The 13,147-nt window shown below is 46.0% G+C and overlaps 1 protein-coding gene across 2 annotated transcripts; it reads left to right on the forward strand.

The window, feature by feature from the left end:
- The first annotated feature begins 40 nt into the window (after positions 1-40).
- DPM1 (dolichyl-phosphate mannosyltransferase subunit 1, catalytic) lies at positions 41-5,783 on the forward strand. 2 transcript variants are annotated; one of them, XM_005524870.3, is made up of 9 exons: positions 41-151; positions 460-559; positions 1,242-1,275; positions 1,696-1,772; positions 1,884-1,909; positions 2,262-2,357; positions 2,858-2,926; positions 3,207-3,321; positions 5,405-5,783. In XM_005524870.3, exons 1-9 carry the CDS (start codon positions 48-50, stop codon positions 5,507-5,509), a joined length of 726 nt encoding a protein of 241 aa, XP_005524927.1. In that variant the 5' UTR covers positions 41-47; the 3' UTR covers positions 5,510-5,783. The 2 variants fall into 2 exon arrangements, with proteins under 2 accessions (XP_005524927.1, XP_087920908.1); XM_088064782.1 differs by lacking the exon at positions 2,262-2,357.
- The last annotated feature ends 7,364 nt before the right edge of the window (positions 5,784-13,147 follow it).

Here is a 13,147-nt window from a genome sequence, read left to right on the forward strand (position 1 = left end):
GGCCGCGCCCGCCCCGGCCCCGCCGCTCCCGGCGCGTCACTGCCGCCATGGCGCGGGGCCCCGAGCGCGTCTCCGTGCTGCTGCCCACCTACAACGAGCGCGACAACCTGCCCCTCGTCGTGTGGCTGCTGGCGCGCACCTTCACCGACAGGTACCGGACACAGCCGCGGCGTGGGCAGCGCGGGCAGGGACGGCTGTGGCCATAGGGCTGCGGGATGCCCGGCTCCCGAGCCACACGGCGTTGGGAAGGCGGTGACGCCGTCCGTGTCCCCAAGCCGCCGTGAGACACGGAAACGCTGGAAAATCCCTCCCAGCCCATCAGATCCCAGCTGGGCCCCATCCCCGCCCTGTCCCCAGCACCGAGTGCCACCTGCAGCCCTTCCTGGGACACCCCCGGGGATGCTCCAAACCTCCCTGGGCAGCCCCCGCCCGTCCATCGGGAAATCATTCTCGTTTCAGTGGGATCGATTTTGAAATTATCATCGTAGATGATGGAAGCCCGGATGGCACACAGGAAGTTGCTCGGCAACTGGAAAAAATATATGGATCAGATAAAATAGTGAGTTGTATATTCGGTAACATTTTTTTCCTATTTTTTTTTTTTGTATTGGAAAGTACTATAAGTTCTTGAGGACTGGGGTGGATTCCCTGGATCCGGTACTTTCTTTACATCCTTAAACAAGCTGTTGTACACCAGACAAGTGTAAGGTCATGATAGTTCACAATGTGCATTCTGACCAAAAATGCAAAAGCATGAATTGTTTGCCAAATGCTGTCAATCCTTGGTGCATTGCTGTGTGCTCCTGAGCAATGACTGGTGAGTGTTGCTCTACTTGCTGCAGGCCTGAGGGAAAGATGGGGTTTGGATAAGATTTAATTTAATTTTAATTGACTGCAGGAGTAAGGATATCGGAAAGATGAAAGCTGGGCTGGGCTTATGATTTATTTTTAATCTGTCTCATTGCATTCCTCAAGAACAGGATATTTTTTTATTTATTTTTTTAATCTATGTAATGTATTGCTGCATAACCCTCAGTTATATACCAGATGCTGTCATTTACTTGGTGGCAGTCAGATACTTTTCCAGTCTGTTACTGCATAAATGCCAAGTTTTTAAAAGTATTTCTGGATTAAGTTGCATTTATGAAGATTGTTTTAAGAAAAAAAATATATAGGAAGTTTTAGAGTCTTCTTAAAAACTGTATGTCAAGCAATTTATGTGTTTTCTATATCTCCTGTAGCTTCTGAGACCCAGAGCAAGGAAGTTGGGACTGGGTAAGTCTTTATTAACTCTGATTAGTAAAAACAAATAAAAAAATCTGCTGCTGGATACTTTGACTGATCAAGTGTATAAAAGTCCAGAAAAAAAATCACAGCAAAGCCCAAAAGCAGAAACACATTTTCATCAAGTTGCTGTGAACAAACAAGCCTTTAGAACGCACATAAACCTCCCAGTGTGTTTCTAAAACGTCCCCCAGGAGCTCAGGGCAGATCCTCCCTCCTGCCCTGCACGCTGGGCACACAATGGGCAGTGAACCATTGCTGCTGGTTTGGAGCCCATCCTGTTTCCTGTGGCTCCTGAGTGTGCCTGCTGCTTTGGAAATGGCATTTCAACTAGTGACCCATCCTCAAGTGAAGTTTCCCTGTGCATTTCCATATTAAAAGAGTGAGGGCAATTATTTCTGTTTCCATCAGGCACTGCTTACATCCATGGGATGAAGTATGCCACTGGGAATTTCATCGTTATTATGGATGCTGACCTCTCCCACCACGTAAGGCTGTGTTTTGTGTACTCTGGGTACACTCTGTTACAACTCAGTTTGCAGTGGCTGCTGTTGTTTTACCCCCACCCTTTTTTCTCATCTGTCTTCTTTTCATTTCAGCCAAAATTTATTCCAGAGTTTATCAGGTAGGTGCCGATTATAGTATTAAAGTTGATCTTTATAAATCATTTATGAGGCAGCCTATGAAATTCTATGCTATAATGGGCAAAAGATAATTATAAGATTCGCTGTCTATGAAATTCTGTGCCATAGTGGGTAAAAGATAATTATAAGATTCTCTGAAGTAGCTCTTTATAAGACAATTAACAGGTGTTTGAATAATGTTCATAGCTGCCCGAACTATTGCTTTCCTCTCTTCTTATTTGTTCAGAAGTTTGTAAAATACAGATTTTGTACTGAAAGAATGATTGTTCTTACTTTGAAATTTGTACTGTGAAACATTCCTCCAGTTTTTCTGATAAAACCAATTGTTCATAGAAAGCAGAAAGAAGGCAATTTTGATATTGTATCTGGAACAAGATATAAAGGAAATGGAGGAGTGTATGGCTGGGATTTGAAAAGAAAGTTAATCAGGTTAGTACTTTTCAGCTCTTTACACAGAAATTTGTTACTTGTGAATAATAATTCCAAGTAGTCCATCCCTGTAAGCTGAACTCTTTAGTCCCCAGAGCTGCTGTACCTGCTGGGTACACCCACCACTGCTGGGTTCTTTGGTTTAAATCCACCAAAGAACCCATTTGACTGGAATGGCATTGATGGGCTTGGGAAATGGGCTGAACAGTGACCTCAGGTTGGGACAGACATCCAGTTCCATCATCCAGGGAACAAGCTGAGACTCTGAGAGCTGGCAGGTGTGAGGGACAGCTCAGCCTCACAGCTGGAGTGCTCCTGTCCCTCCCAGAGAACAGGCAGAAGTTTTATTTATCCTGCAAAGAAGCTGGAGCACAAGCTGTGTTACAGTCTGAACTGCAGGTGGTATCACAGGGACTGGATTTGGATTGTTCCTGCTTTTTAATGGCTGGAGTAAGTGCCCATCTTTTTGTACTAAACAACTCTGATGTTTTCTTTCACAGCCGTGGAGCCAATTTTCTGACTCAGGTCTTGCTGAGACCGGGGGCATCAGATCTGACAGGGAGTTTCAGGTAGGAATATAGTTTGCAATTCCTAATGTTTCATTAAGAAACTGCTGGACAAGGAACTGGAGTAAGAACAGACCTTTACTGTGGACTGTGAAATCTGTTTGGAAAGGGTGGAAGAAACACTGGATTAGATTGCAAGAGCTGCTGCTCCCATGACCTTGGTAGAGATTTTTATAAATAGTAATGAGCTGAGTGATTGCAGTTCAGATTCCTACACACTGCCTGGATTTCTAAATTCCAGAAACTGGGCTTCAGATTTTATTTCCTTTGGAATTGTTTACAGGTTGTACAGAAAAGAAGTCTTACAGAAGCTGATGGAGAAGTGTGTTTCCAAAGGATACGTCTTCCAGATGGAGATGATTGTCCGGGCTAGGCAGTTGGGATTCACCATTGGAGAGGTATGGGCAAGCTGGGAGAGGCACCCTGTGCCTCCCTGGCAAGGGACACACAGATTCCTGACTTCTGGATACCTCCAAGAAGCAGCCAGGATTTTCAAATTAATACAAAGAAATTACATGTGTAGATTTCTGTTTTTCCAGCTTTGTCAATTCAGGTGAATGCCAAACCTGAAGTTGCAGTTATTTATTCCACTGGCTTCTCAGATCCTTCCCCTCTTCCTCTTGCCATTCCTTCAGCAGCACACAATTTTACAAGGTTCTTCAAAGGAGGGAAAGAAGTCAAAATACACCACAAAGCTGCTCCGAGCCTTTTCTTCCCTGCTTCCTATTGTACTGACATCTCTACTCAAGTCTTTACAAATCATTTCATTTTCTCCAGCAGCCTGATTCTATTTCAGATTCGTTCTCTGTCAATTATTGCCTTGTTATTTTCCAACTTTTCAGCTCTCTCAACTTTCTGCTTCTAAACTCTTTGAATGTGCTGTCTACAGTCAATGAAAAAACTCCATGCAATTGTTAGATTCTCTATCTCCAGCAGTCTGCTGCCTTTTTTATTTCATTGAATTGCTCTTGCTGGTCTCTTTAAAGATGATTCACTGGGAATCTCTCTGCAGGAGCATCTCAGAGCCAGTTCTTCATCCTCGTTTCCAGGACTATGAATTGTCAGAGAATTCTGATGCTTGTACTTCTCTCTCTAAACTTCATGTGTGGCATTTCTCCATCGACACAGAGTAGAGCATTTCCTCACAACAAAGCAGCTCTTTTCTTCCACCTTTTTTACGTGTGGAGCAGCATCCCAGGGAAAAATATTTCTTCAGCAAAGTTGAGAATTGAGATTGAACTCTGCCAGTTTAAAAGAATAAATGGCTGTTGAGAGCTGACATAGGCTGTACCTGAAGAGTTGCACGCACATCTCTCCTGTTTTGCTGGCCTTCATCAGGTGTGCAGTGTCCTCCAGCACTTGGGAAATGCTGCCTGTGAGACCAGTGATAGAACCTCTTGTGCAAGGAAGGCAGAAGTCCAGAATCAACTCAGTGCTTAATTCCAGTGCTGAAGGGTAACACTGGAGCCCCCCATTAGATGAGATAGTAACTATTCTTCATCCTGGTCAGGAAATGCCACTTGTGCCATCCTGCCCTGGCTCCATACTCTGTGATTCCTGCCCCTTTCCAGGATTGTCACTGGGATCATCGAGGTGACACTGCTAAGACAGCAGAGTCACTGCTGAGTCCCTCTGCCTGCCTTTCTGGGCATCTTCTTCCCATCTTCTTGTCCTGGCCTGACCTGCTGGAATTGTGAGACCCTCTGGCACACGTGCAGGGGGCTGGGGATTTGGTGTGTTCCTCTTGCCAGGTGATTCCTGGTTGACACTGCCAGCAAAACACCAAGCCAATTTTTTTAGTGCCTTTTGCAATTGAAGTTCTTTATTTTAGTTCCTGAAGTATTTCAGTTTTGCAGACAAACATGATGGAAATGGTTGAATATCCCAACACAGGGTTGGCAGAATGTCCTGTCACGTGTCCCTTGTGTGTGCCCAGAGGAGTGAAAGCAGATCGTTCCCAACATCTCAGGAGTTCATCTGGACAGCGTCACTTTGTGAAGGAGACCACAATTTATGTGTTAAATGCCCGTAAATCCTGCAGATTATCTATAAAATGGCCAAAGACTGATAAAAACAGGTCTTGTACAATAGGCACTGCCATGTTCTGAAGTCACCTCCCAGCCAGGGTGAGGTTGAACTGTTCTGTGCTTCCTGAGGCACTGACTCAAAGGCTCCGAGTTTGGCTGACAAGGAAATGCTGGAGGCTTTGTGAGCTGTTAGTTTGCTCTGCCTGGGTGGATCATGCAGCCATGAGTAATATCTTTGGATCAGCTTTAAAGGTGATAAACCAAGTCATTCCGTGCTCCCCAGCTATGGGGCACCATTCAGGGCCCCGGTAGGAGCTGACACAAAGGAGCCAGCCTGGTGCTTGCCTCCTCCCCATGCCTGAACAAGCTCCAGCTCAAAGGCTGTTCTTTTGTTTACAGAATTTCTCATGGTTTCGGTTTTGAACCTCAAAAATGATTTTTCTTGTTTCAACAGGTTCCCATCTCGTTTGTGGACCGTGTCTATGGAGAATCCAAACTGGGAGGCAATGAAATTGTCTCCTTCCTAAAGGGGCTCTTGACCTTGTTTGCTACAACCTGAGAGTTCATCCTAAAGTAATTTTTCTAGACAAACATTTTCTGACACCTGTGTAGATTTAAACATACAATAGCAGAAGCTGGGTAATTTGTGTGGTGGCCAGAAGACCTGCTATGACCTAATAATTAAACAGCCGTCAACAATAAATCAAACATCCTGCAGCCCAGAATGTTCCTTCCTACAGAAATGGACTGTATGTTCAACCAAAAATTAATAAAGGCTAATGCTTTTCTATTTTTGTAAAAATAATTAAGTCAATAAAGAACACAAAGCTAAATGACCTTTTGCATTTGGAAATTAATTACTATTCAGCAGAAGCTAAGGGTCATTTTGAAATAAAGATGAGCAAGGACCTAAAAAACCCTGGAATGTGTCCTGTCTTTGTCCTGTGGTTTGTAGATATTAATTTAAACAGATACTAATTAGTGTCCTTTCTTTCCCTCAGCACATGCACACATTGTCATGAAACAGCTCCAAAGAACTGCTCATGGCTGGGGCAGTTTAAGAGGAAATCAGAATTCAGTGGTTTGTGCCTAGACTGGAAAGAAGGAATATTCTTTGGATGGGAAAGGGAACCGTATGTGTGGAATAATTTTGTATTCTGTGTGTTTGTCCAGAAGCAGATGAGTCCTTCCCTTCTTTAGAAACTAAACATATTTAGAGTCTGTGAAATGGGACCTCACCCATGGGTTTTGGGGAACAGAAGACCTCAGTGTGGATATTGCAGATTTTTTCCTTCTGTCAAGTACCAGTTTGCAAGGTCAAGTCTGTATTTGCTCCAGATCCTGAGGAAGGAGGTACAAACTGAGCAATTCAAGTTTTTGTTTCATGGCCTGATAGAGCCAGAACTCAGGAATTGTGAAGCTCTTGCAATCAAATATGCATTTGGGAGGAAGATGAGATTTTCTGATAATGGCTTTATATATCTATATTAAAAATATGTCCTTTTATTTATTTTTTTTATGGATACCTGTGGAGATTGTGGACACCTGGATCAGAAAATTAATGGTGTAACAGGAGAAGCAACAAGTGTCTTAAAAATGTTGACCATTTGGCTCATATTTGCATTCCTTTAGCACACTCGATGCAGTTGTAAATGTTAGGAGAAAAATGTAGAAAGTCTGTAGATAAATGATAAATTTATATTTCAGAGCCATCACATTGATAAAAACAATTCAATAATTATTTTGGATAAATAAATATTTTCTAGCAGACTGCTTTAGAGCTAGCCCTCTGTTCTCTGGTGGGGTTGTACACATTCTGATAGTTTCTCCTTTGCTGACTGTCCAAATCAAATGCTACAGATAGAATTTGCTTTAAAATAATAAAAGATGTAGCTGCAGTTTTTGAATTCACATGTAACTGGATCACAGTGACTGAACTGTACATTTTGTGACATTTGCCTGTACTTTTTCAGAAAATGACGTATAATTTCGTTTGTTGCAGACTAATCAGAGTAATAATATACACAGAGATACATCTCTGGATTTAAGGGCCAGTGAAATCTGCAGTAGATAGGCTTTATCTATTTATGTCTCATTTGGGGGTTTCATAGCAAAAAGCATTATTTTAAGTTAAAAATAGTTACAAAGTTTTTAATGACCAAATAATCAGGGTTTAGGTGTTTATTTACATAATGCTGATAATTTGCTGGAGTGCAAATTAAGATGAATTAAGAACTTATGAAGTTCATCTTTTCCCCATTTTTATGTAGAGATATATAACTGAAGTCCAGTGTATGAATTATTCATCATCTGACTGCTGTGAATTAGGGTTCAGCTTTTAGAAATCCATGGCTACTTTTGTAATTATGAAAATTACCTGGTAAAATTCCTTCATTTATTGATGAGATCATGTTTGGAGGAAGGTGCTTTCACATATCAATTAGGGTCACAATACAGGAATATTTTGTGTGCTGCAGTGTGAATTTGCAACGTGACAGGGCAACAGCCAGGTTTTAGGTAAACAGGTGAAATTTCTCCCTATGTTTAAAGGTGATGGGTTTATCAGGGGAAAGAAGTGCTGTAAAGGAACAAACCCCAGAGCTCCATGGCACCAGGACATGAGCAGACACCACAATAGTGTTTGAAAGAAGGAAAACTGATCTCAATCTGCACCCCCTGCTTGCAGGAAGCCCCTCTGAAAGGAACTAATCTGTGGATCCCACGGACAGGGGAAGCATTAGGAACACCCAGGCTTTCCTGCCTCGGTGTGATACACAAACACACCTTTCACCACACACACCATGGAAACTGTTTGGCTTTCCCTAGCAAGAGAAAGGCTTGTGATCTTGCTGTTCTCAAAATGTTAGCAACAGACTATAGCAGAACAGCACTTCCATCATCTTTGGAGATCAGGTGCTTGGAACTCCATATAATGTCTTAAATATTCATGAACTAGGGATTTATATAGTGGCATTTTAATTCTCAGTTCCTTAATACCATTGCAATACTCTCCTTGCCTTGTTTTGGCCACCACAAAACACTGACTTGACATTTACTGAGAATTTTTCATTTTATGTCCTTGGCTTTACAGTTCCACATAAATCAGCTTTTCTTAATTACATCCATATTCATTTCCTATGGAGGCACAAATACTCTGCTAATGCACTTTCTCTATTATACTTTCTGAGGAATCTGTGTCTGCAAGCACTCAATCATCTGGCAGGAGCAGGAGCTTTAATTGCTTCCTGGCTGCCATCAGTTCAGAGCAGGGCTGGAGCTGCTCGGGCACGTTTCGTGCAGGGGGGAGAAGGAAACTCAGGTTTGGCACCAGTGACTTCCCTGGCCCTGAGCAGATTTAGGGTGTCAGGCACAAGGCCCAGCAGTTCGGTGCCTCTGACCCAGAGGATGCTGAAGCTGGGACAACCACTCACACCCCCAGGACCAGCCTATTTATGTTCTGGAATGTGAATCCAGAGTCAGCCCCAGATCCCTAGCTGCTCTCCTTGGTGAGGATTTGTCTGCTCTGAGGTTCAGGGAAGTCAGCTTAACTTTTGCTTTGGGTTTTTGACAAAATCTGAGACTTTAACCTCAGCTTGCAATAAAGATGAACCTCGCTGACAGTATAAACACTATAATCAAACAGATTTTCCAGTGGACTGTGTAGAAATCCAACTGCAAGGCTCCACAACCTTCTGCATATCAACAGTAAAAAATAATGATGACTAATCAATAATATTTATTTGAAGGTCTATCAGGATCCCAAGTACAAGCCTGGACTGAAATCTTGGCAGAAATGAATTCAGTGACAGATTGCCTGCGGAGTTCAGTGCAGGGATGACTTCAGCGACAGATTTCAGTGGCTGGCATTCCAGAGCTGAGGCAAAAGCTAATAGCAGGATCAGCAGGAACAGGGGGTGTGCAGGGGACAGGACTGCTTCTCAAACTCTTCCTTGGTTTAGACCATATTTATGGTCTCATAAGCTCTCACAGCTCCCCTGTGCCATGCTGCAGGAGGAATGGGCAAAGAAAGTAACTAGTGCCAAGCACAGAAACTTTGAGCATCATTTCCTCCTCTGTTCCTGCCACATTTTACCCTCTCTCTCCAGGCATTGTGGCAATTAAAAACTTTCTTACAGATTGGTTGCTACTGTTCGGGGGGAAATACATTGGAACTGGAGAGAGAAAACCAAATTGCACCTTTTAATCCAAAACTGGATGTGAAAACTCAGCCACTGAGAGGGATTTCAACAAAGCAGAAAGCATAACATGGAAAGTTATCCCTGCAAGGTGGGGCACTGACTGTTCAATAGAAACTGGCACCAGGGCTGGCAGATGATGAAGTGCCTGATCAGCACAGGAGTTGGGTAGCTTAGTGAGTCTTAAAGACCATTGTGAGACCAGTGGGCTTAATGCTCATTAATTTACTTGTATTTATTATATAAATTATTATGTTCTGTGTAAAACCATCAATAGTTGTCTTAATTATTTTGTATTTGAATAAAACCCAAGCATGACATTGTTCCTGAGCTAGTGCTAGGATTAATCTGGGCACAGTTTTGACCTGAAGCAGCGGCACAAGCATGTGCAATTAAACCTATTCAGCTTGGGAGTGCTAATCGTCTCCCCTCTGGTGTGAAGTGTTTAGTCTCTTACAATGCAGTGATTTTACTGATTTTTCCAGTGGCTGTGTTGTGAGATACAATACCCACTTCTGTAATAGACAAAGTACATTAAGACTGTTAGCATCAACTTCTGTTTCATTTTGTTCACTCTGTACACACAGGAGAAAAATAATGTCAAGACTCCTTTTTTCCTTCTTCCTCACTGCTTGAATTTTAGCTTTACCATCAATTTTTTTCACACAAACTTTGTAAACTCTCATCTTTCTTCCCCAGCTCTCTGTTGACAGCTGTCACACTGTGCAAACCACCAAGACAACCCTCCTGAGCTGAATGAGAACAAGATCTTGTCCATCATTCAGGACTGATTTCACACCCACTCTCATCCTTCCCCCCATTTTCTCAGCCCTGTCATTGCAGATTTTACCCCGAGGCAGGCAGTGGCTCCCTTCTGCTCCAGCTTCTGCTGCCACATCTCCCTTCCCTCCTGTTCTCTCCGCTACCCTAAAAACCTCTGCCTGCACCACCCCTCTCGTGCACTGAGTGTTTCTGCCTCCTGACACTCTTCTTTCTATACCCTCCCGTGCTAAATTCCATTTTCTAAACTCTTCATAAATGGTTTTCCATAGTGTAATCATGGACTGAGTATCAACATCATGGCTGGGAATGTTCCCAGCTGGAAACTCCTTGATATTGCTGCTCTTGGGGAACTCTCTGTCTGCCTCTATCTCCATCCCAACCTCACCTTTTCTTGTCTTCTGATAAGAATACAGAGCAAGATACAAATTTACTCACTTTCACCTGCTCCCAGAATTCAGGACAGGGAATGATGCCCAACAGCCTCTTCAGTTCTCCTATACGGATTCCAAGTCTCTGTGTTTGAGCTGTTGTGTCCTTTGCACAGATCTCCATGTTGTGTTCATTCCCTTCAACAACTATCAAATATCATTTCTATCTCCAGCTGCATTGTCATGTCCCATCACACTCATTTCCTCCAACCTTCAGTCTCTCCTGCTTACTCAAATCCAGCCCTTAGAGTAGGTCTGTGGGCTGTTCTTCTGGAGCTGCTGTATTTTTTTTGTATTAAGTGATGTATAAAGAGTAGTCAGTGGTATGGCACAAATAAAATAGTGTTGAAATAGGAAGGTGCTCAGGTCTGGGGCTGTGTATTTTAGGCAGGAGCAGGCTGGCTCAAGCAGCCATGAAGTTAATTGAGAGTTTCTGGATATGGTCCTGACTTAGCAACATTTCAAAAATGTTTCCAAACATACTTCAGTAATTGTGCCATCAGAGAAAAAATACCTACTCTTGGAAGGCAAAATGTTGTGATAGGAAAACCAAACCAGCTCTCTTTGCTTTCATTCCTTGAGACAGATTCCACATGCGTCTCTGAGAACTCTCAAAGGACCTCAGTTCTAGGGGCTCTTTAACACCAAAACACCAGCTTTGGTTTCAAAGTTTCATGTATTTCTTGGTTTTTTAATTTACGTTTCCGTGTAGAAAAAAAAAGACTCTGACTTCCTGACTCTTATGACCACTGATGTGAAATGCCATGGAAGCACCCAGTGAAACCTAGGTGGGACTTACAGTGATGAGCAAGGGATTTCTATGTCCCACCAATCCAGAAAGTCTCAAAGCAGCCTCAGAGACACAATAAAATGTCACTAAATTCTTCAGAAATGCTATTTCAGTGAATTGTGATAAACAGCATGTACAGATTGTCAGGACACCAGTCACTTGAAAATGCAAGAGATCCTTAAGTTACATGAAGTCTAAAGGATTGGTGATAACTTTTCTCTGCTTCTATACTTCAGGCAAGGAATCAAATGGACTTTCCTTTCTAGCATTGTGAGGCTGAATTCCAGTGTGTGTCACTGAGCCAGAAAGGGCATAAATGCTGAGGATGGAGGGAATTACACTTTATTTCATCCCCTAAGTGCTTGTGTCCTTCTGAAGTAACAAAAGCCATCCATCCGTTTCACTCCTAGAGGGCTTTCTTACTGTGCTATAGAATTTGTCCATTTGTTGAAGGCATCTTGAGCAGCGTCATGATCCACAAAGGAAGAATCATATGTGGGGTCTTGTCCTGAGCCAGTGTTCTGCTGCACAATGGAACGTCCAGTGTCTCTGCATGGGTGGGTGGGTGTGAACACACCTGCACAGGGCTCACCAGACAGATCACAGCCCCACCTTTGGGTGCTGGCCTGTTTTCAGGGTATTCACCCAAAACGTGAAGGCACATGGAGGGATTCTTGAGACTAGCTTGTGCAGGGCCAGGGGCTGGACTCAATGGTCCTGGTGGACACCTTCCAGCTCAGCATACTCTGCAGTTCTGTGACAAATTCAGATTTTAGAGTGTGGCAGTGTGTGAATCACACAGCTCCTGTGTCGCCTCACAGAATTCCCTGATCAATGCCACTGTCCCAGTCCATGGCAGCTCTGGCAGCGGCTGTCCCAGCGAGGTTCCCACATGGCCATCGCCTCACACGACGCCTCCTTCCCTCCCTGGGCTTGGGCCCCGCCAGCCCCGGCCAGGCTGCGATGGGCACAGCCCCGGGGTCAGTCGGGACTCAATGGCTCCACTGGTGCTGCCTCCCTGCTCCAGCAGGACCAGGGGCAGCCCAGAGCACGTGGCACTGGACTGTGTCCAGAGTGTTCTGGAACAAGACTCCACTCCCTCTCCGGTCTCTGCTCAGGGCTGGGCACTGCTCAGGGAAGTTCTGTCTCCTGTGCAGAGGGAATTGCTGGGCTCAGTCCCTGTCTGTTCCTCTGATGCCACTGCTGGGCCTGGAGAACCTGGGCACTGCTCTGCACCTCCTGCACCCAGGGACAGCGAGGGACAGTGAGGGACAGCCAGGGCTGAGGGCCCCTCTCAGCTGGGGCTCCTCTCCAGGCTGAGCAGCCCCAGCTCCCTCAGCCTTTCCTGGGCACGGAGATGCTCCAGGCCCTTCAGCACCCTCACAACCTGCGACGGAAGGGCACGGCAGGCCCGGGCCGCCTCGAGGCCGGGTCGAAGGCCCGTCGGGCCTGGGTGGCAGGGCGGGCCGAGCCAGGCAGGAGGGCCAGGCCAGGCAGGGCCGAGCAGAGCAGGGCAGGGCAGGGCAGGGCGGCCCCGGGGCCCGCGGGGCCGGGCCGGGCGCGGCCCGGAGGCGCCGCCCCCCCCCCCCGAGGCCCGCGCGCGCTCCCGGGGCGGCCCCGCGGTCACGTGCGCGCCCCCCACGGTCACGTGTCCCGCCGCGCTCGCGCCCCCGCCCCGGCGGCGGCGGCCCCTCAGGACGGGATGTAGTCCCGGCCGGGGGCGCGGCGGAGGGATCCCCGCGCCGGACCCAGCCGCAGGGCGCGGCGCCTCCTAGCGGGACCGGGGTAGATCCCGCCGCCGCCGCCATGGCCGCGGCCGCCCCGGTGCGCCCCGCGGGGGCCCCCCCGCGGCGGGGCCGTGTCACCGCCCGGTGCCGCGGGCGCGGCGGGGCCGGTCCCACCGGGACCCCCGGGGCTCCCCCGCCCCCCCGGGGCGCGGCCCCCTCCCCTCCCGCCGGACAATGAGTCCCGTATGCTAATGAGGGTCTGGCGTCACTTCC

Source organism: Pseudopodoces humilis, chromosome 19 (assembly GCF_049639895.1).
Source record: "Pseudopodoces humilis isolate 2021_Gansu_Grassland_sample_001 chromosome 19, ASM4963989v1, whole genome shotgun sequence".
NCBI lineage: Eukaryota > Metazoa > Chordata > Aves > Passeriformes > Paridae > Pseudopodoces > Pseudopodoces humilis.

Bases quoted from the DNA above. Each gene is read 5' to 3' on its own strand.
- DPM1 (XM_005524870.3), top strand. From the start codon at position 48: ATGGCGCGGGGCCCCGAGCGCGTCTCCGTGCTGCTGCCCACCTACAAC. The intron at 1,910-2,261 runs GTAGGTGCCGAT...AATTGTTCATAG, and splicing joins TTTATTCCAGAGTTTATCAG to AAAGCAGAAAGAAGGCAATT. The intron at 2,927-3,206 runs GTAGGAATATAG...AATTGTTTACAG, and splicing joins GATCTGACAGGGAGTTTCAG to GTTGTACAGAAAAGAAGTCT.